Here is a 25,315-nt window from a genome sequence, read left to right as displayed (position 1 = left end):
AAGAATTAAAAAACAAGATGCAGGTTGGGTGCGGTGGCTCACGCCTGTAATCCCTGCACTTTGGGAGGCTGAGGTGGGTGGATCACCTGAGGTCAGGAGTTCAAGAACAGCCTGGCCAACATGGCAAAACCCCATCTCTACTAAAAATACAAAAATCAGCCGGGCATGGTGGTGCATGCCTGTAATCCCAGCTACTCAGGAGGCCAAGGCAGAATTGCTTGAACCCAGGAGGCGGAGGTTGCAGTGAGCCAAGATCGCTCCACTGCACTCCAGCCTGGGTGACAGAGTAAGACTCCATCTCAAATCTTAAAAAAAAAAAAAAAAAAAAATGCAGCTGCTTGTTCCCCGGGGCCTAGAGGACCATGGGTTTGATTCCTTCTGGTGTGTGGTGGGAAAAGCTTGATCTGGCACTACCCTCCTTACCCACACGTCCATGCTGTGTCACAGACAATGCTTCTGGAGAAGCTGCGTGTGGCTCGGCGCCCAGCCAGTGAAGCCACATTCAACGTCTTCTACTACCTGCTGGCCTGTGGGGATGGCACCCTCAGGTGAGATGGGTCAGAGGGTACGCAAGGGTGCTCTGAACTCCAGCCCACTGACTGGGCTTCTGGACCTTGATTGCATCCAGGATTAAAGCCACTTGATCGCATCCTGCACTGTTTGGTCATTGCATGTCTGCTATGTGCTAGGCTCTGAGCTAGGCCCTAGGGACAGTGAGATGGATGAGACGTAGTCCCTGCCTATGAAGAACTCCCTGGTCCTGGGTACTGGGGCCTGGCTATATGGGAGGGGAACAGCCAGCCCTTCAGTGTTGCCAGGGCCTAGCTAGGATCTCCATTACCCATGAAGCTAGTTCTGGAAAGCAAAGCACACTGAGGTGTCGGTGGTTGGGGACTTGCCTACCATCGCATGACTGGTAGGGGGCTGAACTGGTATTTGAGTCCACACTGGGACCAAAAGCCCATGCCTCTTCCAGTGCCCTCCAGACTAGCCCTTCATGCCCCATGTTGGCTGCCTCTGCCACGCTCTTCCCTTCAGATCTTCAGATTTGCCATGTGTGTTCACTGAAAAGAGATAAATGATGAGGCTGAGCCAGCAGCCCCAGGCCATTGTCCTCTTTAGCCCTTCTTGTAACTGAGGGCATGGTCTCTGCCTTGGCTGGACTCACCCTTCGGGCAGGTTCCCTGCTCCCTTCCAGGGGCCAGGTTGCATCCTCTCACCAGGGCATGTCTGGTGGCGTGTCCTCAGGAGAATGGTGCTTTAACCAAGCATCCAGGCCAGTTAGGAAAGCTGTGGCAGCTGGCCTGCCAGTCGGGGATGATGGGATGATGGGCAGACAAAACTTGGAGTCCGGAAGCTGAGTCTGTCTGTCTCCACCCTGGGAGGAAATGGCCTTGGCATGGGGACCAAGTGCCGTGCTGATGCCTCATTTGTACCCCTAGGACAGAGCTCCACCTCAACCACTTGGCAGAGAACAGTGTGTTTGGGATTGTGCCACTGGCCAAGGTGAGGGGTCTGTGGGGTCTGGGTTGGCAGCCCTGGGCCTTGGTGGGTAGGAGAAGCTTCCATGGGTCCTGTGGGGATGGTGGGAGCCCAGCTCCAGCTGCTGGCTCTACCCGAGCCTTCCCCTGAGGGCCCAGCCTCATGGGGGTGTGCTGGGAGGGACACCCCCATGAGGTCATCTATCTCCACAGCCTGAGGAAAAGCAGAAGGCAGCTCAGCAGTTTAGTAAGCTGCAGGCGGCCATGAAGGTGCTGGGCATCTCCCCCGATGAACAGAAGGCCTGCTGGCTCATTCTGGCTGCCATCTACCACCTGGGGGCTGCGGGAGCCACCAAAGGTAACCTGCAGTGGGTCCCAGTAGGCTGGCCTGTCCCCTGGGTGACCTCATAGGGGCCCTGTCCACTCCCAGTTTATTCTTGCCCAGCACAGACTTAGCCATTCTGCGACACCCCTCTTTTGCTTGTGCCTCTTCTCAGCCCCCCACATCAGAGCAGAAGGCCCGGGAAGCATCTTTGGCAGTGACGGCCCGAGGCCTGGACTTAGCTGGCTGTGCCAGGGGGCACCGTGAGGAAGCATGGAAGGCTGGGGGTTCAGAGGCTGAGGGATGAGAAGGGCACTAAGGCAGGGCAGCCCCGCTGGAATAACTCTCCTTCTTGTTCCCTTCCTGACAGAGGCCCCCGAGGAGCAAGCGGGTAACTGACCTTGGCCCCGCCCTTGGGTGTAGGGGCCGCCATGCCCTGTCTTGGTGCTTGCCCAGGACTTTCTAGGGGCTGGGCTTGTTCTATTGCTGCAGAGAGGACTGGTCTGGGGAGAAGCCCGGAGGTTGAGAGTAGAAGGGGAGCCTGCAGGCTGTGGGGTGTCTTAGAGTCCCAGGAGTAGCTGCTTCTCCTGCCGGTTTTGGATCTGAATCCTGGAACCTCTCAGGATGCCCACCATGGGGTGGGGTAGGGTAGGGTGGGCTTGCTTCCTGGGGCCTCCCGAGACCAGTTTTCCCCAGTCCTCTTCCCTTCTCTCCACTGGTTGGGTAGCTGCGTATCTTCCTCTTGCATGTCAGGATGGTGGCCACTAGGGGACAGCAGGCACCGTGGTAACGAATGGGCTGCAGCTTTGGCACTTGCGCTTGCGGACTTGGCCTGGCTTGGAGGAGCTCTGCTCCATCCTTCAAGATGACTTACGTTGGAGGGTGGCGATTTGTTGGAGGGTGGCGATTCGAGCACCTCTTCACCCCTTTTTTCTCCAGTTTAGGGAAAGGGGATGCTGGTGCTGAACAGCACCTTGGGCTTTGGCTTTGTCCCCTTCTGGGATGTGAAGGGCCCCAGGCTGCTCAGCTGGAGTGAGAAAGTCCTGGCAGGTGGTGGGTGCATGGAGGAATGGGTGCCCAGGCGTGAGGCTCCGTGCAACCCCAAGAAGTGGCATCCCTGCCCAGGAGGAGCCAGGCTCTAGGTTAGAAAAGTTTTCTTGAGAATGTGGAGGACGGACAGGCAGGCAGGCATGTGGCTGTGTGCTGAGGGAAGTTGCTTCACTCTGAGGCAGTGACAAGCCTAGCTTTCCTCTAATCTACCCAGCCCCAACTGCAAGCGGAGAGCTCCGGGTGTCAGCACAGGGACCTTCTCAAACAATGTCTGTTAGCGCCTCAGAGCTTCCAGTGTTTTCCGGGGGGATGTGTGTGTGTGCGTGCACACACGTATGCAGGAATGTCTTTGTGGGTCTCTTTCTGTGTGTGTCAGTGTGATTACACCCACAAACATACTCCCTGGAGACTGTGTGTGTGTGTGTGCGTTTGTCCCAAGTCTGACTGTGGTTGTGTTTTCTTGCCTGCTCATCCTCACAACACCCCCACCCCACGGTCCCTCCGAGGCGGCGAGCTCCATTGATGACTGTTTGCTAACACACTGTTTTTCTTTGCATGCTGCATGCTGGTCCTTTGCCTTACAGAAGCTGCTGAAGGTAAAACCTTGTTTCTTGTTAGCTTTCCCTAATTGCCGTGATTAGACACATGTTGGCTGAGGCACATACGTCTGTGCGGGCTGTTCCCTTTCCCCTGCGGCTTTTTCACCTCCCCACTGTTGGGCCATCAGTGGGTGTTTGTGGTCTCCACTGGCAGATGCCGGGGGGCAAGAGGGAGGGTTCTAATGCACCCAGGGAATGGGGAGGCATAAGCGATCTCTCAAGATAAGTCCCCCACAGGCACACAGGGTTCTTGTGCCCATCCCAGGTGGGCTGGTTCATCCTCTGACTCCGCCCTTCCCCTAGTTGGGCACCCCCGGAGCTGAGCCATCTGAAAAGGGATTTTTGCAGCTGGTTTGTTGCCCTCCGGTGGCAGCATGTGGAGTTACCTCCTCCTTTAGGACCTGCTCATTCTCTCCATCCCCACGGGACACAGGAAATGCTGGCCACTGCTGGCTGCCCCTGTTCTGCCTGAAGCCCATCAGGTGTCATCAGGGCTGGTTTTTGCCTCTAGAAGCATAGTCATCAGCTGGTCATCAGGTCATCAGCTGGCCTAAGGAAAAAGACCCAGGATGCCAGATCCCTTTTTCCACTCCACAGCTGGGCGCAAGCAGTTTGCCCGCCATGAGTGGGCCCAGAAGGCTGCATACCTACTGGGCTGCAGCCTGGAGGAGCTGTCCTCAGCCATCTTCAAGCACCAGCACAAGGGTGGCACCCTGCAGCGCTCCACCTCCTTCCGCCAGGGCCCCGAGGAGAGTTGCCTGGGAGATGGGACAGGTACCCTTTGTCCCTTGGCTGGTGGTTGTAAGCGTGAGGCCTTATCCGGGGCTTGCTGCCATCCCTGGGGCGGGAGGGGACTGCTGGAGTGAACAGATGCTCTGTCAGTGGCAGAGGCCCCGCCCCAGGCCCCGTGCTGACTGGGCCCTGGGCAGGTCAGGGGCTTACCCAGGTGGGGAGCCATGGGGAGAAGGAGATAGCGCTGCTCCCCCTGCCCCACAGGCCCGAAACTGAGTGCACTGGAGTGCCTTGAGGGCATGGCGGCCGGCCTCTACAGCGAGCTCTTCACCCTTCTCGTCTCCCTGGTGAACAGGTGAGTGCCAGGCAGGACCCAGGGCTTTTCCTGCTTTGGCAGAGGTGGAGTAGATGCCTTTGTGCCTTGTTGGCCGAGGCAGAGCCTGTCTCCTCCAGCAGGGGCTCCCTGTCCCATGGGCACAAGCAAGGCCAGCACGCCCTCCCCACCAGGGTCCTGGGCACCTGGGCAGGGATAGAGGTCTGGCTTGGGCAGGGTGGGGCTTCCTGGTGCCAGGGGCCAACCAGCGGGGCTCTGACCCAGGCTGTCCCTATCCAGGGCTCTCAAGTCCAGCCAGCACTCACTCTGCTCCATGATGATTGTCGACACCCCGGGCTTCCAGAACCCTGAGCAGGGTGGGTCAGCCCGCGGAGCCTCCTTTGAGGAGCTGTGCCACAACTACACCCAGGACCGGCTGCAGAGGCTCTTCCACGAGCGCACCTTCGTGCAGGAGTTGGAAAGATACAAGGAGGTAGCTCTGGGGCCTGGGCCTCACCTAGCCTCAGATTCTGGCCTTGGCACCGCCAGCGAGGGCATCTGTGGATGCAGAAGGCATCACCTTACTCTCCATTTCTGTCCTCCTGCGCTCGCTGGAGCAGGAGTCGTTCCTTGCCCCCTTGTCCCTGGCCTCTGGCTTTGGCTACATTCTTACTTGGTGGAGAGTTTACTCTCCAGGAAGCCTACAGGTGCATTGAGGGCCCCCAGGAGGCCGCCCTTGGCCTCTTTTGAGGCACCTCCCCGGCCTGGTGAGTGCCACTCTGTGGTTCCTGCTCCAAGTGTGTCTGGGCCTGGTCTTCCCGTCTCCCTTCCCTGATCTGTGAGGGTGCCAGGTGATGACTTAGTGCCTTCTGTAAAAGGGTGTGCCGGATGGGATGAGAACTGGAAATCCTGCCTCATCTGGAAGTGAGTTGAGTGAATTGTCAGGATATTTATTTGGGGTGAGAGAAGATTCAGAAGGAAAATGGCAGTTGTCTTCAAGTGTTTCAAGGATGATTGTGTGAAATTGAGAGTGGGCTTGCTCTGTGTTGCCTAATCAACTGACGTGAGTAATGAGAATGTGACTCTGGCTTAGGATAAAAAGAGGTTCTGAGAATTTTAGCTGTGCAAAAAATACAGTGTGTTGCCTTGGGAGCCGTTTCATTTGGGATGATGGAGGGAGCTCCTGCACAGCACAGAAGGAGATTGGCCTTGCTGATCTCAGAGCCACTTCCCAGCCTGCTCACAAGGCTATTCCCCACAACGTGACCCCCGTGCTCAGTACTGCTCGGCCTTCTTTCCCAGGAGAACATCGAGCTGGCGTTTGACGACTTGGAGCCCCCCACGGATGACTCTGTGGCTGCTGTGGACCAGGCCTCCCATCAGTCCCTGGTAGGAGCTCCAGAGAGGGTTTGGGCAAGCCTTTCCTCTCGTTTCCCACCCCTCTCCCTGTGGTGGAGCCCTCCCCATCTGAGCCGCTGCCGGCGGTGCCACTGTGGGCTGAGGGAGGGTCCAGCAGCTATGCCCAGATACCAACTACTCTGTGGCACTGGGGCTCTGCCCCTCAGCACTCAGGCAGTCTGGCCAGGAAGGTGGCACTTTCTTCTGCCCTGGTGCCCTGGGGAGCCGCAGCCCACGGGGGTCCCAGTCAGGCAGGAAAGCATATCTCCTTTCTCAGCAGCTGAGGCTCAGGCCCCAGCTGGTGACTGGCTAAGCCTCCAGTGTGTCTGCTAGGAGCCCTGGTGACCATTCTCAGGTGGCGAGGGCCCAGACCCCAAGGACAGTCATTCCCTCCCTTTGTCCCCAAGTAGAGGACTGGTGCAACCTAACAGAGCAGGGCCAGGAGCCAGCCTCCCGCTACCAGGGGAAACAGTGCTAAGCTGTCGAACGCCCTCTGGGGGACTGTCATGGATATGAACCCTCGCCCCTCAACTTTGGGGGCAGGCTTTGTCACCCTTTGTGCTAGTGTCCTGGGCACCTTGGCACTTGATGGGGGACTGGCTGGCCTAGCAAACTCTTGGCATTTGGCGATTGTCCGCCATTAGGGAAATTGCATAAGGTACTTTATTGGAGAACTGGCCCTTTTGCGAGGCTGCCGACCTCCCTCCTCTGCTTTGATTCCTGCCTCTCCCTCCCTGTTCTCTGCCATAAGGCCCTGCTTGGCTTGCACAAGTGGTGGGGCTGGGAAAGAGTAAGTATCCCCCCGGGGACAGATGTTTAAAGTGCCCAAGCACTGCATCTCCCCAGGGAAGTGAATTTTCTTTTCCTGACACCTGGGCTCCTGTGGTGGCCTCACTCAGAACCGTTGTGGTTCCCGTGAGAGGGGGGGATGTCAGCATGAGCAGCAGGGGTCAGACAGCGTGTGGGAAGAGCTTGGCCCTCCTTTCTCTTCTGTGGTCTCCCCTGACTAATGGACCTTGGCATGGGGTGGCTGCACCCCTGGGGAAGGGGCCCTCGATGCCAAGCCTGTCTTCCCATCTCACGGCTTCATTGCTCGTTCCTGCTATTCCGTGCCTGCCACTGGAGTTGCCTTGGCCTTTGGCCACATTCTGCTTCCTTCTGGTAATCACGCCAACTCCCTTGGGCATCTGCGGGGAGGAGATGCAGGCAGCTGGGGTCAAAGAGAGGAAAAACGGCCCTTTTCTCACTTCTTTTATCCTCCAGCCCCTAAAGGCCAGGCCAGAATAGGGTGTGGGGAAGGTTCCATCCTTCCTGCCCAAGAAAGATGCGGGAACTCCATAGAAAAGGCACCTTCAGGCCAGATGTGGCCACAGGCCTAGTTTGTTTGGCCTTCATGGGATATTGGAAATTAGAATTGAATATTTCTACCTTCTCTTGAAGAACCAGAGGGTTTATCAATGCTAGGCCAGTGTTCTTCCAGGAGAGCAGTTGGCTGCAGCTCAGTGGTGGTTTTTCCCTTTGGATAGGGATACTTGCTCTCTAGCTTGCCCCAGCCTCTACCTGTTTTGGCTGCCACGTCCGTTAAGTCACCTGTCTTATGCTTTTGGCCCTTGAGTGACCCTGCAGTGATCCCACCAGCAGCCATCTGAGCCCCCTCTGGGTTCTCTCCTTTCAGAGACCAGGATTAACCCCACGGCTGTCACTTACTGACAGCTTCCTTAGGGCCAACCCTTGTGCTCAGGGCCTTCCAGACTTTATCCCACTGCCAGGGAGTGAGAGCAATATGGGGTTCATCCAAGTCCCTGGAGACCTCCGAGGGGACCGGGGTGGAGGAGGGCCTCGGGGCGCGGGCTCGGGCCAGCAGGAAGGCTGCAGTCTTTTGGTGACTTTGGACTGGAGCGCTAAGCACCCTCTTTTGCTGTGGGCTTCCCTCTGCTCGCTTTCTTGGCTCCCCTCTCCCCGGGCTGCCCGCCCCCTCCACAAGGTGTCAGCAGTGAGCGGCAGGAGCTGCGGCATGTGTGTGCGTGCATGTGTGCACGTGTGTAGCATTCTGTAGGGTGTGTTTGGGCCCAGCACCACCCTGGCCCCTTTCCCACAGCTCCATATGACAAGGAGGGATTTCCTTCCTTCTCTGTAGGTCCGCTCACTGGCCCGCACAGACGAGGCGAGGGGCCTGCTCTGGCTATTGGAAGAGGAGGCTCTGGTGCCAGGGGCCAGTGAGGACGCCCTCCTGGAGCGCCTTTTCTCCTATTATGGCCCCCAGGAAGGTGACAGAAAAGGTAGGTGGCATCCCTAGAGGGTAGCTCCTCTGCTTCCTCTTACACACAGGTGGGTCCAGGTGGCACTCCCTGGGAGGGGGGAGTCACTTTGTGCCTGTGCCCTGACAACCTAAATCTTGCTTCTCCCACCGTCAGGCCAAAGCCCCCTTCTGCACAGCGGCAAACCACACCACTTTCTCCTGGGCCACAGCCATGGCACCAACTGGGTAGAGTACAACGTGACTGGCTGGCTGAACTACACCAAGCAGAACCCAGCCACCCAGAATGCCCCCCGGCTCCTGCAGGACTCCCAGAAGTAAGACCACCACTCCCTCCGCCCCTGTCCTGTACCCGGGACTGTTTTGATTTTGGGGCTCCCTCCCCCTGGGGTTGTCTCAGAGGCCCCCTCACTAGCAAAGTAGATGGCCTTTATTCCTGAGAGGCAACAGCCTAGGGCACTTGGCCTTGAGGAGCTGGAGGGGTCTCTTGGAGTAGAGGTGAGAGGCAGACATGGTGGGAGAGCCTGTGGTTTAAATGTGAAGAACACCACCCCCAAGTCAAAGAAGGCAGGAGTGGCCTTAGAAACCCCCAGCCCCATAGGCCCTGAGCAGCCTTAGAACCCCCAGCCCCACAGGCCCTGTCATCCGCTCTACTCTTCAGAAGATGGTTAGTGGGCACCTACCCTGCGACAGGGGCTTCTAGGTACTTGGCAGATAATAGTGAACAAAACTGAACTCCCTGCCCTTGTGGAATTTACATTCTAATGGGAGAGACAGATAATGAACAGTAAACATAATAAATAAGTTATATTGTATGTTGGAAGATGTTGAACCCTAACCCCTCCTGTCACATTGGAAACCCTTCCACCCCTTTGCCCTCCCTGGCGAGGGGAAGTAGATGAGTAGATCGCTCCCCTCTGTCCGATTCCTGTCCACCCCTTGGCTTCTGCCCACCTCTGGCTTTCTCTCCTTACTGTTTGAAAATTTCTCCACAGTTTGTTTCTCTGCAGGGTGTGGGGCATGCAGTTCAGGTAGCCGGGCCCCTGGACGTGGCCGAATGGGACTCTTTGGTGTTCTGGGGCCTTGGGGGAGGAGCGGCCTTTCCCGCTCCATCGATGTGACTGCTTTTCCTCCCTTATCCTCCCACCTCCGGCAGAAAAATCATCAGCAACCTGTTTCTGGGCCGCGCAGGCAGTGCCACGGTGCTCTCTGGCTCCATCGCGGGCCTGGAGGGTGGCTCGCAGCTGGCACTGCGCCGGGCCACCAGCATGCGGAAGACCTTTACCACAGGCATGGCGGCTGTCAAAAAGAAGTCACTGTGCATCCAGATGAAGCTGCAGGTGGTGAGTGCCAGCCGGGCCCCAGCAGGCAGGCCTGGGGACTCTTCCTTACCCCTGGTAGGCAGGCCTGGGGACTCCGAGCACACTGAGGCCATCTGGTGCCCACTCAGCATCCCGCTGTGACTCAGTGGCTGCTGGTGGGGTCTTCTTTTCAGTGCTGCCACCTGCGAGTGCCCACCCAGGCCCGGCGAGGGCAGAGTTGTCCAGGTTTAGCATGTCCTGGCTGGTGCTGGGGCCCCTGCTACCCCGTGAGCAGTGGAGACGCTGGCACCAGTCCCTGCTCTTCTGAGCACAGGCCATTAGAGCCCACTGAGGGCAATCCCTTCCCCTCGGCAGGACGCCCTGATCGACACCATCAAGAAGTCGAAGCTGCATTTTGTGCACTGCTTCCTGCCTGTGGCTGAGGGCTGGGCTGGGGAGCCCCGTTCCGCCTCCTCCCGCCGAGTCAGCAGCAGCAGTGAGCTGGATCTGCCCTCGGGAGACCACTGCGAGGCTGGGCTCCTGCAGCTCGACGTGCCCCTGCTCCGCACCCAGCTCCGCGGCTCCCGCCTGCTCGATGCCATGCGCATGTACCGCCAAGGTGGGGCCTCCTTTCCTCTCCACTCTGGGCTCTCTTTTCCAGAGCTGGCCCTGCCCGGCCCCACCTCCCACCTGGGACCCGTGGGCTGCAGTGGGGCTGCTCCTGTCTTTCCTCACGATCCTTTCTGCTCTGGTCTCTGCTCGTCTCTCCCAGCCCACGGCCCCCTCCTTTCTCCATTTCTTTCCATCCTGCAGAGTCCCCGCCTCCTCCTCTCCCCTCCATATTCAGTTCTCTTCATCCCCCTCCCTTCCCAGCTCCACCCCGCACCTTGTTATTTGTCCACAGCTCCCTTTCTCCCCACGTCCCTAGTTTGGACAGTTCAACCTTGCCCACAGCAGCAAACCCAGTGCCCTTTCGGAGCCATCTGCCCAGTGAGAAATGAGGTGCTAAATCTTTCTGAAGTACTTAAAATTCCCAAGAAAGGCCAGACAGACCCTTTTTTATGGACCCATCTAAAGGAGGAGACAGAGAGGATGATAGTATTAGTGGTTACTTAGAGTCCTTAGAAGCTATCGTTGGTGGCTGGGGGCCGGGATAGCACACTGCTATCATTCCAGATGAGGAGACTGAGGCTCAGAGAGGTTAAGTAGCTTGCCCAAGGTCACACAGCTCCTGAGTGGCAGAGCGGGATTTGACCGGGCAGGCTGGCTGTGGAGTCATGTCTCATGTCTCTCAAGTAGGGTGGGTTTTTTTTTTTTTGTTCTTTTGTTTTTTGCCTGAGAAGTTATGAGTTGCTGGGTTTCTGCTGTTTTTCTCCTTCACTAGAAGAGCAGATAGGGTCCCACCCTCCCACAGCCAGGTCCCCTTCAGGCATTCCCATGGGCACCAAAACTTTTCCTTAGCAGCCCAAGCCAGGAAACAGGCTCCCTGCCCTGCTCTAAATAAATCATTGATCTGTCCCCACGTCTTGATATGGAGTTGGTGTTTATTATTTCAAAACCAGATTGTTACCGCTCTGAACCAAAATCAATGTGCTTTGCTCAAACAAGCAGATCGATGAGGCCAGCAGCGGTAGGCCCCCCTTCCCTCACCCGGCCCCCAGCCACCGACGATAGCACTGATGATTAATTAAGATGCCAGGCGTCCAGACCTGCTATCCTGGCCCATCAATTTAATTGCAATTCAGATACAATCAATAGCTCACTTTGTCTTGGCCCCTCAGCAGCCCCCACCTCCTGTTTCAATTATCAGGCACATGCATCAGCCTCACCTCCCAGCTGGAGGGTTTCCCAGAGCCAGCTAGCCCATCATTGCTGTGGAGCGAGCCCTTGGCTAGCTGTCAGGAGTCCAGGTTTGGAAGCCAGTTCTGCCCCCAGTGGCAGCCTCTGTGACCTTGAGCAAGCCAGTCGCTCCTCCCAAGGCCTCCGTTTCTGTGTCTGAAAGATGAGTCGGATCTGGTTTAAGATCCCTTTCTGGTTTGAAACTCTGTGATTTTGTGGGAGTGGAGTTCGTGGCCCTCCACCCTGGGCTCTGGTAAGATCAGGGTGACTTGGGGTCACCTCCTGCTAGCCACTTCTCTGACCTTGCTCCAAGCCAAAAGCCACTTTGCTCCAAGCCAAAAGTCAGGTCACACCTCCCCTGACCTGAAGCCCAGACACTCTTCAGGGAAAGAGAATCTACAAGTCTTTTTGGTCACCTGGCCTAGGACTCAAGGTCAGGGTGAGGCAAGGAGGGCGGCCTTTCTCATGTCCTGCTTCAGTGGACAGAGGGGAAAAGGAGTGTTTATTAAATGCCAACCAAGTGAGTCACACTGTGCTTTTTTACCTGGTTTCTCATTTAATCTCCATGACTACCATGCGAGATAAGTGCGAGGGCCCCTGTTTAAAGGTGAAGAAACTGAGGCTCAGAGAGGTTGAGTGACTGGCCCAAGGTCACATGATCCTAAGAGGCAGAGCCAGGAATCCAGCACCTAGCCAATGCACGATTCCTCTCAGCTACTCTCTGGTGCCTTTTTTTTTTTTGAGACAGAGTCTTGCTCTGTCTCCCAGGCTGGAGTGCAGTGGTGTGATCTTGGCTCACTGCAGCCTCCGCCTGCTGAGTTCAAGCGATTCTCCTGCCTCGGCCTCCCGAGTAGCTGGGACTACAGGCATGCACCACCATACCTGGCTTACTTTTTTGTACTTTTAGTAGAGACGGAGTTTCACCATGCTGGCCAGGCTTGTCTAAACTCCTGGCCTCAAGTGATCCTCCCACCTTGGCCTCCCAAAGTGTTAGGATTACAGGCATGAGCCACCATGCCTGGCCTGGTGTCCTTTTTTTTTTTTTTTTTTTTCTTTTAAGACCATAAGACATTATTTTGTCTGGGTTATCACTGAGGCATAGATTTGGAGGGCTGGAAAGCATCTTGGGGATTGGGACGTAGCCTTCCTCCCAGCTGGTCAGCTACCCCACAACCCCCCATTTGCATACCTCACTAACTAGGAGCTTACTTCTCTCTGAAGGAGGCTGTTCCTTTTTCGGGCCTTCCTATCCCCCTGTGGAGCAGGCCTGATTGTCCTCCTGGCCTCCTCTTCCTCTTCCCTGCCTCCCCCCTCTCCTTTCTAGGCCTGCCTTCAACCACAGGCTCCCTATCCCCTACAGTTTCTTCCCTTTTGGTGACTCTCCACTGACTGCCCAGGTACAGTGGCTACTGGGGTGTGCTGGCAGCAGGCGGCGTTGACAGGCCTGGCTCTGGGCTGCTCTCTCTAGGTTACCCTGACCACATGGTGTTTTCTGAGTTCCGACGCCGCTTTGACGTCCTGGCCCCGCATCTGACCAAGAAACACGGGCGTAACTACATCGTGGTGGATGAAAGGCGGGTAGGTCCAGGTCCCCAGACCGCTCTCCCTCTGCCCAGGCCCCTCAAGCAGCTGCCCTTTCCAGACTCGTCTGCCTTCCCTTCCCTGGAGACAGCTCATCTGGCCCTGCTCAGACTCCCAGTTTTGGAAGCACCCAGCTGTGTCCTGGGGCCCAGACCATAGGAGCTGGAGAAGAGCCACCCCCTCCTTGGAGGCCTGAGCTGGGGGTGTCTGCTTGCTGGTGAGCCAGACAATCATCCAGGAGCGAGCAGGGCCTGGGCGCACTGAGGGTGCGTGAGAATTATTAGTGCTTTGGGAGCCCCACTGATGGCACCTGGGCCCCCATGTCAGGGACTGGTTCCTGAAGCAGGAAGCTGTCCAGGGCTGGGCGAACATTCCTCCTAGAAGGAAGGTGGATATGGCGAGACCTCCGTGGTGCCAGGTTAACATAGGCTGCCAGGCCGTTTGCCGGCCCTGGTTGGTGAACTCGTGGCTGCGAAAGAGGTGTCCCTGCCCGTCTGGGCTATCACCTTGAGCCCCAGAGGCAGCCCCTTAGACAGTCACAGGGCTCCCAGAGCAGAGGACCCCTCCTTTACTGTGCTTGGGCCTCAGGCACCCAGCCCAATTCTGAAAGCACCTCAGACCTTAGGATGGCTTCCCTAAATGGAGGGGATGCTGCAGAATGGGGCAGAAAGCCCACAGAGTGCCCAGCCTGTCTCTGTGTGTGCCCCCCTGCCCCTCCACCCCTGCCTTAAAGACCTGAATTCATGGAGGGGGCTCGGAAGAACTTCCCTCCATCCTTTGGCCTGCTGGTGTCCTGGGCAACCTCGTGTGGACATAGATGCCCGTCCCACGCCCCCTTCTCACGGGCCCTCAGCCTCCATTCCAGCCTCCCACCTGTGGCTACACCAGTACCTCATCAGCTCTGGAAATGCCCCACCTTCAAAATCAGAAATCCCAGCATGGTCTTCTCTGACCACAGCCTCCTGCCTGCTGGTCCCACTCCTCTCTTCCCCTCAGGACACCCGCTCTCTGGCTCCATCAGAACCTCTCTTTCTGAATCACACTCCATTTCTCTGTGAATTGTCTCCTTTTCCATGGTTCACTCTGCAGTCACTCAGCCTCCCTTGCCCTCAGCCCTCCTGAGCCTCCCACAGCACCTGGCCTGTCCAGCTCCCACCGAAGCGCCAGCCTCTGGGTGTCTGCACTCCTTGCTTTGGGCTTCCAAGGGTGGTGGGAGAAAATTATACAACTTTGTGGACTTGACTTCCTACAGGTTCATGGTCTTCAGCCTTTGGTGGGCCCTCGGGGGGACCAGCAAGTCTTCTAGATGTCCCCTCCTTATCTGGCCATGACTCCAGGCTTCCTGTCTGCTATTGCATTCTCCATCTTTCTTCTCAAATCCTCCTCACCCCACCTTCCTGGCTCACCTTACCAGCAGATGCCCAGCCTTCAGATCTCAGGACATCAGGCTCCAGCTTCTTCTGCTTCCTGCAACCCTCTCTTCCTCGGCCTCCTTCTTCCCGTACCCCTTCTGTCTTGGTGGGGAGGGTCCCTCTCGTCCAGTCCCTTGATCCTATGCCTTGGAGTCCGTTTCCTTGGGTCTCCCCAGAGACCCATTCCATCAGCGTGAATTCACTTCTCTCTCTTTTTACTCTGGCATCTCCTTTTCTCCTGGCCCTTTTCTCTCCATGGAGAAACTCCCCACAGACCTGCAGGTTTTGCGCTCTGGAAGGAGCCTCTGTCACCTCTGTCATGGTCTCCCTGGACTGTGCTCTGCCTCTTGCCTGCCCTGGGCTTTCCTCCTGCTACCCTCACCGCCCATGGCTGCCTGGTCCCTCTCCCTGATGCCCTGGCACTGGTCTTCTCATCCCTCACGCCCTCCATATTGCCAGAGCCAACTGGCACTTTTCTTTTTTTTTTTTTGAGACGGAGTCTCGTCCTGTCGCCCAGGCTGGAGTGCAGTGGCGCGATCTCAGCTCACTGCAAGCTCCGCCTCCCAGGTTCACGCAATTCTCCTGCCTCAACCTCCCAAGTAGCTGGGACTACAGGCCCACGTCCGGCTAATTTTTTGTATTTTTAGTAGAGATGGGGTTTCACCGTGTTAGCCAGGATGGTCTCGATCTCCTGACCTCGTGATCCACCCACCTCAGCCTCCCAAAGTGCTGGGATTACAGGCGTGAGCCACCGCGCCTGGCCCAACTGGCACTTCTATCCCTCTGTTACTTGAATTCTTAGCAGCATGGGGCTCCGTTCTTTCTGAGACATTCTCTCCTGGGCCTCTTTGCTGCCACTCCTGGTTTCCCGCTTGACTCTGTTCACCCTCTGAGGTCCTCTTTTCCACTTGCCCCTGAAGTAAAGAGGTGTCTTCCTCAGGACTCTGTGCTTGGCCATATGTATTTTCTATTTTGCACCCTCTTCCTGGCCATCCTCATTCACACTCATCACTTCAATTATCACATATATATTGATGACTCCCAAATCAATATCTCTAGCCCAGGCCTCTCTCCTGAGCTCCAGGCATACATTTCTATCTGGCTGCCTTCTGGACTTCTCTACCCCTATCCCTTATGGCCTCTCAGACTCAGCTTGTTCAAACCAAACTCATTCTCTCTCCCCACAAGCTGCCTCTTTCTCTTATATTCCCTACCTTGGGGAATGGCATCATTATCTGCTTAGTTACGTAAATCGGAAATCTCAGTATAGCCCTAGATTCCTCCTTACATACCCTATCCCCGTATCCAGCAAGGCTCTGTCTCCTTAACACCTGCTGCATGTTCTCCTCTTCTCTTTCCCTTGGGCCAGGCTCTAGCCTCCCTTCCTGTGGATTACTGCCTAAGTGGGGTGGGTCTCCATCCATCTACCCATTTGCCAGTGAGACCTCTACCAATGCAGACCTGATCATGCCCATCCCTAAGAGAACCTTTCAGGGGCTCCCGAAGCACATGGGGCTCCACATGCTTTGGCTTCAGCCTCCTCTCTAGTTGCACCTTCACTACCCACCCCCCAGTTCCAGTGAGCGACTTGGAGTTTCCTCAGTGCATTTTGCTGTCTTGTGCTCCCAGGCCTTTGCATACACTGGTTCCTCTGCCTGAAATGCCCTCTCCCCTACTTTGTCCAGTGAATTCTCACTTGTATCGTAAGTTCTCAGCACAACCAAGAGCTGTCTGAGGTGCCTTGCGTAGGTGCCACCTCCTGTGGGCACTGCACTATTTCACTTGCTTTGCTCCCCAGCAAGACGGTTTGTTCCTCTTGTAGTCATCTCTGTGTCCCCAGAGTCCAACCCAGTGCCTGACACTGAGGAAGCCCACGCAAGTGCATGAATAACAGACTGTCTAGGAGGAGGGAGGGGAAGGGCCAAGGGCCTGGAGGAAGCCCTGCATGGCGAGGGGAGGCCCAGGCGGGCTGCCTGACGGAGGCCTCTCTCCACAGGCAGTGGAGGAGCTGCTGGAGTGCTTGGATCTGGAGAAGAGCAGCTGCTGCATGGGCCTGAGCCGGGTGAGTTGTCCCACAGGAGGGCAGTCGGGCCTCACTCCAGGGGCCCCTGTCAGGTGGCTGGCCCACTCCTCCTGTTCTCCTTGCTCAGCCAGACATCACCAGTCTCCTGGCGCCCTCTGAGTCTTGTCCCCCAGCTTCACCCCGCCCAGCCACTCAGGGGCTGCCCCCTTCAGGGCCAGGGGCCAGGGAGCTAGAGGTTTCAGATGCAGCAACCTGGCTTTCCTTCCTTCTGGATAACTGGCTTGTTCAGTGCCAGGAACACCTCTGTGATGTCAGGAGAGAGTGGGTGGAAGGTGGCCCTGAACTTGGCCCGAGTCCTGGTGTGGGGAGTGGGGGGAGACAGGAGGGCTGGACCCAGAGGATGTGGGCTGGAAGAGGCAGGAGGCCTTGGCTAGAGCCCCTGTGGAGAGTTATCTGGGGCTGCTGGGTTCCAGAGAGCAAGCAGGACATGGTGAGGCTGTGCCACCTCCACCTGCCCACAGGCCGAATTCCTCATCTGAATGGAACGCCATGCGTAAAATGCAGGCACGCCGGCCCCTGGGTGCCAGTCTGCCGCGTCACTCCTCACCAAAGGGTCAGCTGAGCATTCCTCCCACAGGCAGGAAGCCCTGCATGCCCCTCTCTTCCAAGCCTGGGAAGCTTGGACAGGTGGAACCCACATGTGCGCCCCAGGGCCAGGGTGGAAAGGAGGCCAGTGGAGAGCCAGAGAGGGTTCTGGACCGGTTGTCTGCCGGCAGAGAGGGAAGGAACTCTGGGTTGCAGGGCCCCATGGGGCGTGTGCGGTGGAAGGAGGTGCTTGTAGAGGCTTGAGTCTCACTTGTCCTGTGAGCTTGGTCCTCTCGGCCCTGCATGTTGAGTCACTTTCCTGGCTCCTCCTGCCCTCCCTCACTGTCAGTCACTCCCATCTCTGTGTCTTTGCATCTTCCCATCTTTGCTTCTGCCGTTTCTGGCTTTCCCTTTGGCCCCAGCAGTCCCTGCTGGTCTCTATTCCTTGGTTTCTAGTTCTGTTTTTCTGTTTCTCTCCTTGTTCTCTGTGTCTTTGTGTCTCATCCTGTTTCTGTGTCATTTTCTGGTTTGTGTCACTGCTTTGTCTACCTCTGTGTCTGGTTCAGCTCTTTTCTCTCTGTCTGTTCTCCTCCTCCTGCTTTTTTAAGCTGGGGCTGCCAGCTGGGCCCCTGCCTAGGGCTGTCTGCTGTCAGGAATTGCTTCAGCTGCAGGGTCTCTCCCTGGGTCCACTCACCCTGGTCTTTCCCGCCAGGTTCCTGCCTCTCAAGCAGGCTGAGCTGCTGCTGGCTGCCATTGGGGATGGCACCTCCTCCAGCCCATGCCTGGGTTCCCAGGCTTATCTCGGGCAGGGCAGGAAAGGGCCTGTACAGGCTGATCCTCTTCCCAGCTGCCATCTCAGACCTTCTGTCGTCCTGAGCCATGCCAGGTGCCCGGCTGAGGCAGGCAAGCCCCAGGGCCCACTGTCACTCAAGGGCAGAGCTGGGCCAACATTGGGTGCCTGCTCACATCTAGTTTGGGAAAGAAAGTTCAGGTCGTCTAGGCTCTGGTTAACACTGACTCATGAGCGAGAATTCCCTGTGTGTCACATTGCTTCAGAGGAGGGGGGTCTTCATCTGAGCCATGGGACCCTGAGAGTTTCAATAAGGACTTTGGGGGGCTCAGAGCCTCCTGACATTGTAAAATTTGTATGAATGTGTATTCTGGGGAGGAGATGGCCCTGAGCTTTCACCCAATACCCAAAAGGACCCTTAACACCGCAAATGTTCAAGAGAGATTTGAGGCTCACTGCTTTGGCCTCTAGACCATTCTTTCTCTTCTCATTGTGTCTCTGGGCCATTATCCACCCCCCACTCCAGCACCTCACTTCTGCCCTGGTCAGGTGGCTATGTGTCCTAACCAGGTGTGTTTGCTGTCCCCCGGCGGGACTTGGATATTCCTTACCCCCAGCAGGATTTCAGGCTTGCACATTATATGAAGTTAAGCAGCTGGGGGCCAGGCGTGGTGGCTCACGCCTGCAATCCTACCACTTTGGGAGGCTGAGGTGGGCAGATTGCCTGAGCCCAGGAGTTTGAGACCACCCTGGGTAACATGGTGAAACCCCATCTCTACTGAAATACAAAAAAAGTATCTGGGCATGGTGACGGGCACCTGTAGTCCCAGCTACTCGGGAGGCTGAGGCATGAGAATCGCTCGAGCTCAGGAGGTGGAGGTTGCAGTAAGCAGAGATTGCACCACTGCACTCCAGCCTGGGTGACAGAGCAAGACTCTGTCTCCAAAAAAAGAAAGAAAGAAATTGAGCAGCCAGGCACGGCAGCTCATGTCTGTAATCAGTACTTTGGGAGGCTGAGGCAGGAGGATTACTTGATGCCAGGAGTTCAAGACCAGCCTGGGCAACATAGGTAGACCCCATCTCTACAAAAAATAAAAAAATTAGCTGGGAATGGTGGTGCACACCTGTAGTCCCAGCTACTGGGGAGGCTGAGGTGGGAGGATAGCTTAAGCCTGGGAGGTAGAGGTTGCAGTGATCCATGATCACACCACTTTACTCCAGCCTGGGTGACAGAGCAAGACTGTTCAAAATAAATTTAAAGAAAAGAAATTGAGGCTCAGGTAGAACTTAAGACCCATGGGAAACCCCATGTTCGATGGTGGGATTTAGGGAAGTGTCACAAAGGACTGAGCTGGCTTTTTCCAAGGCCAGCCTCAGGGGACCAGGTTTCTGTGGAGTCGCCAGAGGCAGAGCTTTCTCAGCAGAAAGTTTAGGCCCTCTCTTTGCATCTTTGCTGAAGGGGGCCTTGGGATACTGTGTCTGTTGGCTCTGAGTGCATTTATGTAACCTGTGTTTCCCATCATGTTCACATCTTCTCTTTGCCCCACAAAAAGGAATTTTCTGTGTTCTGTGCCAGATGGAGGTAGGCCTATACCTAGGTGTCTCTGTCCACTCTCATGGATACAGAGTCATTTTTTTCACCCGACCCTTCCTGTTTCACACACACTCCCCTTTGTGGTGTGTGGCAAATTTTACCGAGCCCTATCTCAGGGCAGCACAGAGTGTTACGGAAAGGCCGGGTGTGGGGGCACCCAGCTGGTTCTGCACATGCCTGCCCTCCAGCCCCCAAACCTGTATGACAGGTCCCTCAGCTGGGCCAACCCCCGCCCACCTCACTGGCTTCTTCATGAGAAGGTGAAACTTGGGTGTGTGTTGGGGGGTGGCACATGAAAGAGGAGACCATCTGAAATGAAACTAGCAGGGAGGGGGAGGAGAAGGCAGGAGCTTCCCACCACCCCCCTTCCCATTCTCCCCGCTTTTCCTCTGCACGCTGCTCCCCAGCGCTGCTTCTCACGCAGACATCCTCCAGCATCCACCCCCCTGATCCCAGCAGTTGGGAGTCAGAGGGGGCTGGGCTGGAGCCCAGATTGGGCCCTGCAGTGGGCTGTGGGCACAGGGGGCATTGACAGGGTTGCTGGCAGTCCTGGGTGAGGAAGCCCTCACAGATGTGGCAGGACGCCCCCTCCCTGTTTGACCAATGACTGCTCCATTTCCTTGCTTGCCCCAGGTATCTTCCTTTTACCTTCCCTCTCCTTTCATCTCTCTTTGAAGTTAAATTTCACACCTTACTCCTCCCCTGCCAAAACCTCCCCAGCCCCTTCTCCCTCAACCTTCCCAGGGCCTCTTCCTGCTCCTCCCCTCCTCTCTTGGACAATTGGATTTTGAGGCTCTTCCCAAGCCAAGGGCTGTACTCCCTGGCCTGCTTGTTTCTCCAGTTCCTCACCTTCCCTCCCTTTCCTCCCTTTCCTCTGCCGGGCTGGCCCAGTCTCCTGCCTTCACCTGGCCTGCTTTTTCACAGGTGTTCTTCCGGGCGGGCACCTTGGCACGGCTGGAGGAGCAGCGGGATGAACAAACCAGCAGGAACCTAACCCTGTTCCAAGCAGCCTGCAGGGGCTACCTGGCCCGCCAGCACTTCAAGAAGAGAAAGGTGCTGCTCTAGGGACATCCCCTCCCCCTCCCCAACCTAGATGGGCACAGCCAAGTTCCTGGGGTGGGGGCTATAAGGGGGAGAAGAGGCAGGAACCTCCCAGGGCACCATGTCCTGAGCCAGGGTGGAGAACAGGCAACTCCCTGGTGCCAGCAAGTGTGCTGGTGTGCCCAGCGAAGGGGCCTGGTTGGAGAGCTTTGTTGAGTGGTAGGGGAATCAGGGCCCAGGCAAAGGTGGGCTCTGGATCATAGGCTGCTCCATGAAGATTAAGGAGCTGTGTCAGCGACTCCTTTTCTTATTAGCAAGTCCATAAAACAGCCAGCACTGCCACCTCTTGTGTTTCAGCAAGATTAGGTTTTATAGCACAGCTAGGCCAGGGTGCTGGAAATAATCAGGCAGCAAATAAAGCAGATGAAATTATTCCTAATGGCAGCGGAGTGGCTAGTGCCCAGCGCAGTGCTCCCAGGGCTGGGTTCTGTGCTGCCCACCCTCTGAGGGATGGAGGGAGCCTGGGGCAAGGGGGAGCATGGGAAGTATCTGACTCGGGGTCAGGGGGCCAGAGGAGCAGCCCTGGGAGCCTGTGCTGGTGGTGGGGAGGATCCCAGGCTGAGCTTGGCCAGGGTGACTGAGAGCCCCGCTGTGCGCCACCCCCACCCCACCTGCAGATCCAGGACCTGGCCATTCGCTGTGTACAGAAGAACATCAAGAAGAACAAAGGGGTGAAGGACTGGCTCTGGTGGAAGCTCTTTACCACAGTGAGGCCCCTCATCGAAGTACAGCTGTCAGAGGAGCAGATCCGGAACAAAGACGTATGTGACAGCCTGGGAGGGCCAAGTCTGGGTAGGAGGAAGCCTTGCCTGTTTATCTTGGGCTTCCAGGCGCTTCTTCGTTTAGTCCAGAGAGCTGGCATCCTTGAAATGTGCTCATCAAACAGAAGATTTCCCCCGGGGTGCTGGCTGAGCCCCTGGGCAGCCTCTTACGATAAAATCTTGGGCATCCCTAGCTTATTGGGAAGGGTCTAGGGACAGGATTCCTGGGAGGCAGTGGCTCAGCTATTGGGGACATGCCTCCCCCATGGTGTCCTGGCCCAAGCTTCATCAGCTTTGTTCACTACAGGGGTGCAGACCCAGGGCCCCAACCCCTCGCAGTGCCTTTGGCTTACTTTGCCCTCTTTGGTCCACCCTAGGAGGAGATCCAGCAGCTGCGGAGCAAGCTCGAGAAGGTAGAGAAGGAGAGGAACGAGCTGCGGCTCAACAGTGACCGGCTGGAGAGCCGGGTGAGTGACTCCTGGCACCACACTGACTGGTCATGGCTGCAGGGAGACCCAGCCCCTGCAGGTCCCCCAGGTGTTCTGGCTGAGTGAGGCAGGCACTTCAACTGGTGGTGACTCCCTACCCCCAAACCCAGATCTCAGAGCTGACATCGGAGCTGACAGATGAGCGTAACACAGGAGAGTCCGCCTCCCAGCTGCTGGACGCGGAGACAGCAGAGAGGCTCCGGGCTGAGAAGGAGATGAAGGAACTGCAGGTGAGGGCAGGGCCTAGGTGAGAACAGCAGGCTGGTGACTGCCATACCCCAGTGTCCATTGGTTCCCCCCAAAGACAGTTGGCATCTTCACCCCTAGCCCAGCATCCCTATCTGCCCTGGGTAAGCATGTGATCATGGTCTGTGTGGTTCGGGGAGTGGGTATGAGGGGACGGAATGGCACACCCTGAAACCCTGTCTTCTGCAGACCCAGTATGATGCACTGAAGAAGCAGATGGAGGTTATGGAAATGGAGGTGATGGAGGCCCGTCTCATCCGGGCAGCGGAGATCAACGGGGAAGTGGATGATGATGATGCAGGTGGGCCTGAGGCCCAAGGAGCTCGGCAGTCGCCCACAATGCGAGCCCTGATGCCCACCCCTGAGTAGTCATGCCCCTTGTCCAGGCCTGTCTCCCCTCCATGGGGCTAAAGTGAAAGAAACAGATGAGAAGGCAGAGGTGCCAATAAATGCAGGGGATTGTTAGGTAGAGCTGAAACAACCACGATCGTGACAAAGACTGAGGGCCATGGTCCCAGCAGTCCCTTGGGGGGCACAGCACATGTAGCCACATCCCCCGCTCTGGTCTTCTCCTGGCTAGTGGCTCCTTCTGCCTTGGGAGGAAGCCGTCATTGCAGAGAGCTTTCTGAGCCCTGGCTGACTCCACCTGCTGCTCCCCCTGCCCCATCCTCCTTCCCCTCTGCCCCTTCTGGAGACTCTCAGCACCTCCATCCTCCCTTGTCTGCCTCAACCCCACAGGTGGCGAGTGGCGGCTGAAGTATGAGCGGGCTGTGCGGGAGGTGGACTTCACCAAGAAACGGCTCCAGCAGGAGTTTGAGGACAAGCTGGAGGTGGAGCAGCAGAACAAGAGGCAGCTGGAACGGCGGGTGAGGCTGGGGAGGAGCTGAGGCCTGTGCCTGGAAGGGCCAGGAGGGGACTGGTGCCTTGTGTCAGTCCAGTGAACGCTGGGGGCAGGCAGGCCTGGCCTGGGACGGATCGGGGAGGCTGGCATGTTAGCTTCTCGGTGCAGGGGCAATCAGGAGCAAGCTATCATTAGAGCTTCTTCAGTTCCCTGGGAGACCCGACTTCCTCCCACATCCCTGGGTCTTCCCCTCACTCACCCACTTCCCTCTCTTCACCTTCTCCACCAATGCTTCTGGGCCTCTCTGTATATGCACCCCATCTTGGCCCCTAGCTCGGGGACCTGCAGGCAGATAGTGAGGAGAGTCAGCGGGCTCTGCAGCAGCTCAAGAAGAAGTGCCAGCGGCTGACGGCTGAGCTGCAGGACACCAAGCTGCACCTGGAGGGCCAGCAGGTCCGCAACCACGAACTGGAGAAGAAGCAGAGGAGGTGGGTGGGCCCCCTGCCCTGGGCCCAGAGAACCTTCTGGAGCAGCCACAGACAGGACTGCCTCCTCGCCCTCCAGGGAGAAAAGAAGGAAGGACCTGAATTTGTCCAGGGGCCTTGCTTGCCTGGTCACTCATCTTGGAACGTGAAGGGGCCCCCTCCTGACCTCCAGGGTGGACTCAGGCTGTGTCCCCACTGAAGGCCTGCCCAGGCCTCTTCTTTTAGAGGTGCTCCCCGCATCATGTGCCTGTCATCCCGTGCCAGGCCCCATCAGGAAGGGCATCAACCAGGGCCTGTGCAGGAACCTCTATGTCCCTGCCCCCGGCCCCCAGCTCTGCCTCTCCCTCACTTGCCTCAGCTACACAAACACACTCTCCTGACTAATGTCGTTAAACTACCGTGCCACTTCCATCTCATTATGGTAATGATACAAAGGAGGGGGGTGGCCCTCACAGGAGAAAATCCAATCTAAATTAATTTCCGGGGCTGGGAATGAGAATGGGACGCCTTCATTAGCAGTACTGAGGAACCCACACACCCCAGGAACAGCAGGGCACCCTGGGGAGCGGGAACAGTGCCCATTTCTCCTCTGTAGGGCAAGGGCTTCTCAGCAGAGGCACCGGTTGCCTTTATGAAGGGGTATCCCCACACCCACGACCCTGGGAGTGAGGATGGCAGAACAGAACCTTTCCAGTGACCCTGGGTTACCCCTGGCTTCCTGGACCCACCACCATCACCCCAGCCGGGGGAAATAGGAAGGTTGTCTGTTCCTCTCACCTGACACCGTGACCGCCACTTCCCTCATTCTCATCTCTGCCCCCACCCTACCCCTTTACCCAAAGGCTGGCACCCTTAGCTCAACCCCCCTTCTGAGCACCTGATGACAATGCCAGCTCGACCTAGTTACGGTGCTGCCGTGCTCCCCACTGGGCAACTTATTAGGTTTCAGCTGCCCAGAGTTTTCTTACTTTTTTTGATGTGGGGTTGGGGTGAGGGGAGCGTTCAACTTCCACAGGAACCTGATTAGCTATTCAGGGAAGGTGTTAAGAGGAATTTGGGCAATTTGCTCCATATTTAGTGGGAAATGGAAGGCTGGCAAGTGGAGGAGTGAAGAACAAGGCCCCCTGTGTGCCCGTTGAGGCATGTGGCCAGCTGGGCACAGTGGGAATGCCAGCTCTGAACCCAGTATGGGGTGTCCTGGTGGTGTCCTGCTGGCACTGCTGGGGTGCGTGGTCCTGGCCAAAGGCTGGTGCCCAGAGGCAGGGGGCAAGGAGCCAGCTGTTGCCCTTACAGTTGCTGAACCAAACTGTGGAAAGTGAGTTAGTGGAAGCAGGGTGCTCATCTCTACCCTTTTCCCACCCCACCCTCACCTGGGTCCCTCATTCTCTGATGTGTTGAAATGGAAAATGTAGAGACTTAACTCCTGAGGGGGCCTGTTAAGCAGTCTGTGGGTCCCTCTTAGGCCTACTTGGTGAAAGGGCTCACCTGAGTGCTCCCTATCCCAGACCCAGTTGCTCAATAGGGCCTCAGTGGCCTGACCTGCCACCTGTAAACGTCACCGCTACCTTACAACTGGCCCCACGTTAGGGCTGCGTGGGTCCCCCCACCCCTGCTTGAGTCCTGTCCATGGCACCACCTCCTGACAGTCTCTGTGTGGGGGACCCCGGCTCTTCCCCATCTGATGGAGCCGCCACACTCCCTCGCAGGTTTGACAGTGAGCTCTCGCAGGCGCATGAGGAGGCCCAGCGGGAGAAGCTACAGCGAGAGAAGCTGCAGCGGGAGAAGGACATGCTCCTCGCTGAGGCTTTCAGCCTGAAGCAGCAACTAGAGGTGGGTAGGGCCACCCACCATCTGTGCCCGTCCCCCTCACAACATGGGATTAGCCCTGCACCAGCCTCATCTCTTTTGCTCCAGGAAAAAGACATGGACATTGCAGGGTTCACCCAGAAGGTTGTGTCTCTAGAGGCAGAGCTCCAGGACATTTCTTCCCAAGAGTCCAAGGATGAGGCTTCTCTGGCCAAGGTCAAGAAACAGCTCCGGGACCTGGAAGCCAAAGTCAAGGATCAGGAAGAAGAGCTGGATGAGCAGGCAGGGACCATCCAGATGCTGGAGCAGG

At 57.0% G+C, this 25,315-nt stretch overlaps 1 protein-coding gene across 17 annotated transcripts in view; it reads left to right on the top strand.

The window, feature by feature from the left end:
* MYO18A (myosin XVIIIA) overlaps nt 1-25,315 on the top strand; it is a 105,909-nt gene that overhangs the window by 60,297 nt on the left and 20,297 nt on the right. For 9 of the 17 annotated variants that reach the window (XM_063718066.1, XM_063718067.1, XM_063718063.1 and 6 more), the window contains 23 exons: nt 448-548; nt 1,443-1,506; nt 1,695-1,839; nt 2,174-2,194; nt 4,050-4,226; nt 4,449-4,539; nt 4,798-4,990; nt 5,800-5,886; nt 8,033-8,174; nt 8,310-8,469; nt 9,309-9,495; nt 9,829-10,072; nt 12,761-12,870; nt 16,282-16,347; nt 20,202-20,330; nt 20,996-21,139; nt 21,517-21,606; nt 21,738-21,857; nt 22,063-22,174; nt 22,612-22,739; nt 23,048-23,202; nt 24,906-25,029; nt 25,114-25,314. In XM_063718066.1, coding sequence (XP_063574136.1) covers nt 448-548; nt 1,443-1,506; nt 1,695-1,839; nt 2,174-2,194; nt 4,050-4,226; nt 4,449-4,539; nt 4,798-4,990; nt 5,800-5,886; nt 8,033-8,174; nt 8,310-8,469; nt 9,309-9,495; nt 9,829-10,072; nt 12,761-12,870; nt 16,282-16,347; nt 20,202-20,330; nt 20,996-21,139; nt 21,517-21,606; nt 21,738-21,857; nt 22,063-22,174; nt 22,612-22,739; nt 23,048-23,202; nt 24,906-25,029; nt 25,114-25,314 — 2,991 coding nt within the window. The remainder of the gene's footprint in view (nt 1-447; nt 549-1,442; nt 1,507-1,694; nt 1,840-2,173; nt 2,195-4,049; nt 4,227-4,448; nt 4,540-4,797; nt 4,991-5,799; nt 5,887-8,032; nt 8,175-8,309; nt 8,470-9,308; nt 9,496-9,828; nt 10,073-12,760; nt 12,871-16,281; nt 16,348-20,201; nt 20,331-20,995; nt 21,140-21,516; nt 21,607-21,737; nt 21,858-22,062; nt 22,175-22,611; nt 22,740-23,047; nt 23,203-24,905; nt 25,030-25,113; nt 25,315) is intronic. The other 8 variants (XM_024234823.3, XM_063718062.1, XM_054536576.2 and 5 more) reach the window with 1 other exon arrangement.

Source organism: Pongo abelii, chromosome 19 (genome assembly GCF_028885655.2).
Source record: "Pongo abelii isolate AG06213 chromosome 19, NHGRI_mPonAbe1-v2.0_pri, whole genome shotgun sequence".
NCBI lineage: Eukaryota > Metazoa > Chordata > Mammalia > Primates > Hominidae > Pongo > Pongo abelii.
Note: the sequence above shows the minus strand (reverse complement) of the source record. Positions and strands in the feature narration are given on the sequence as shown.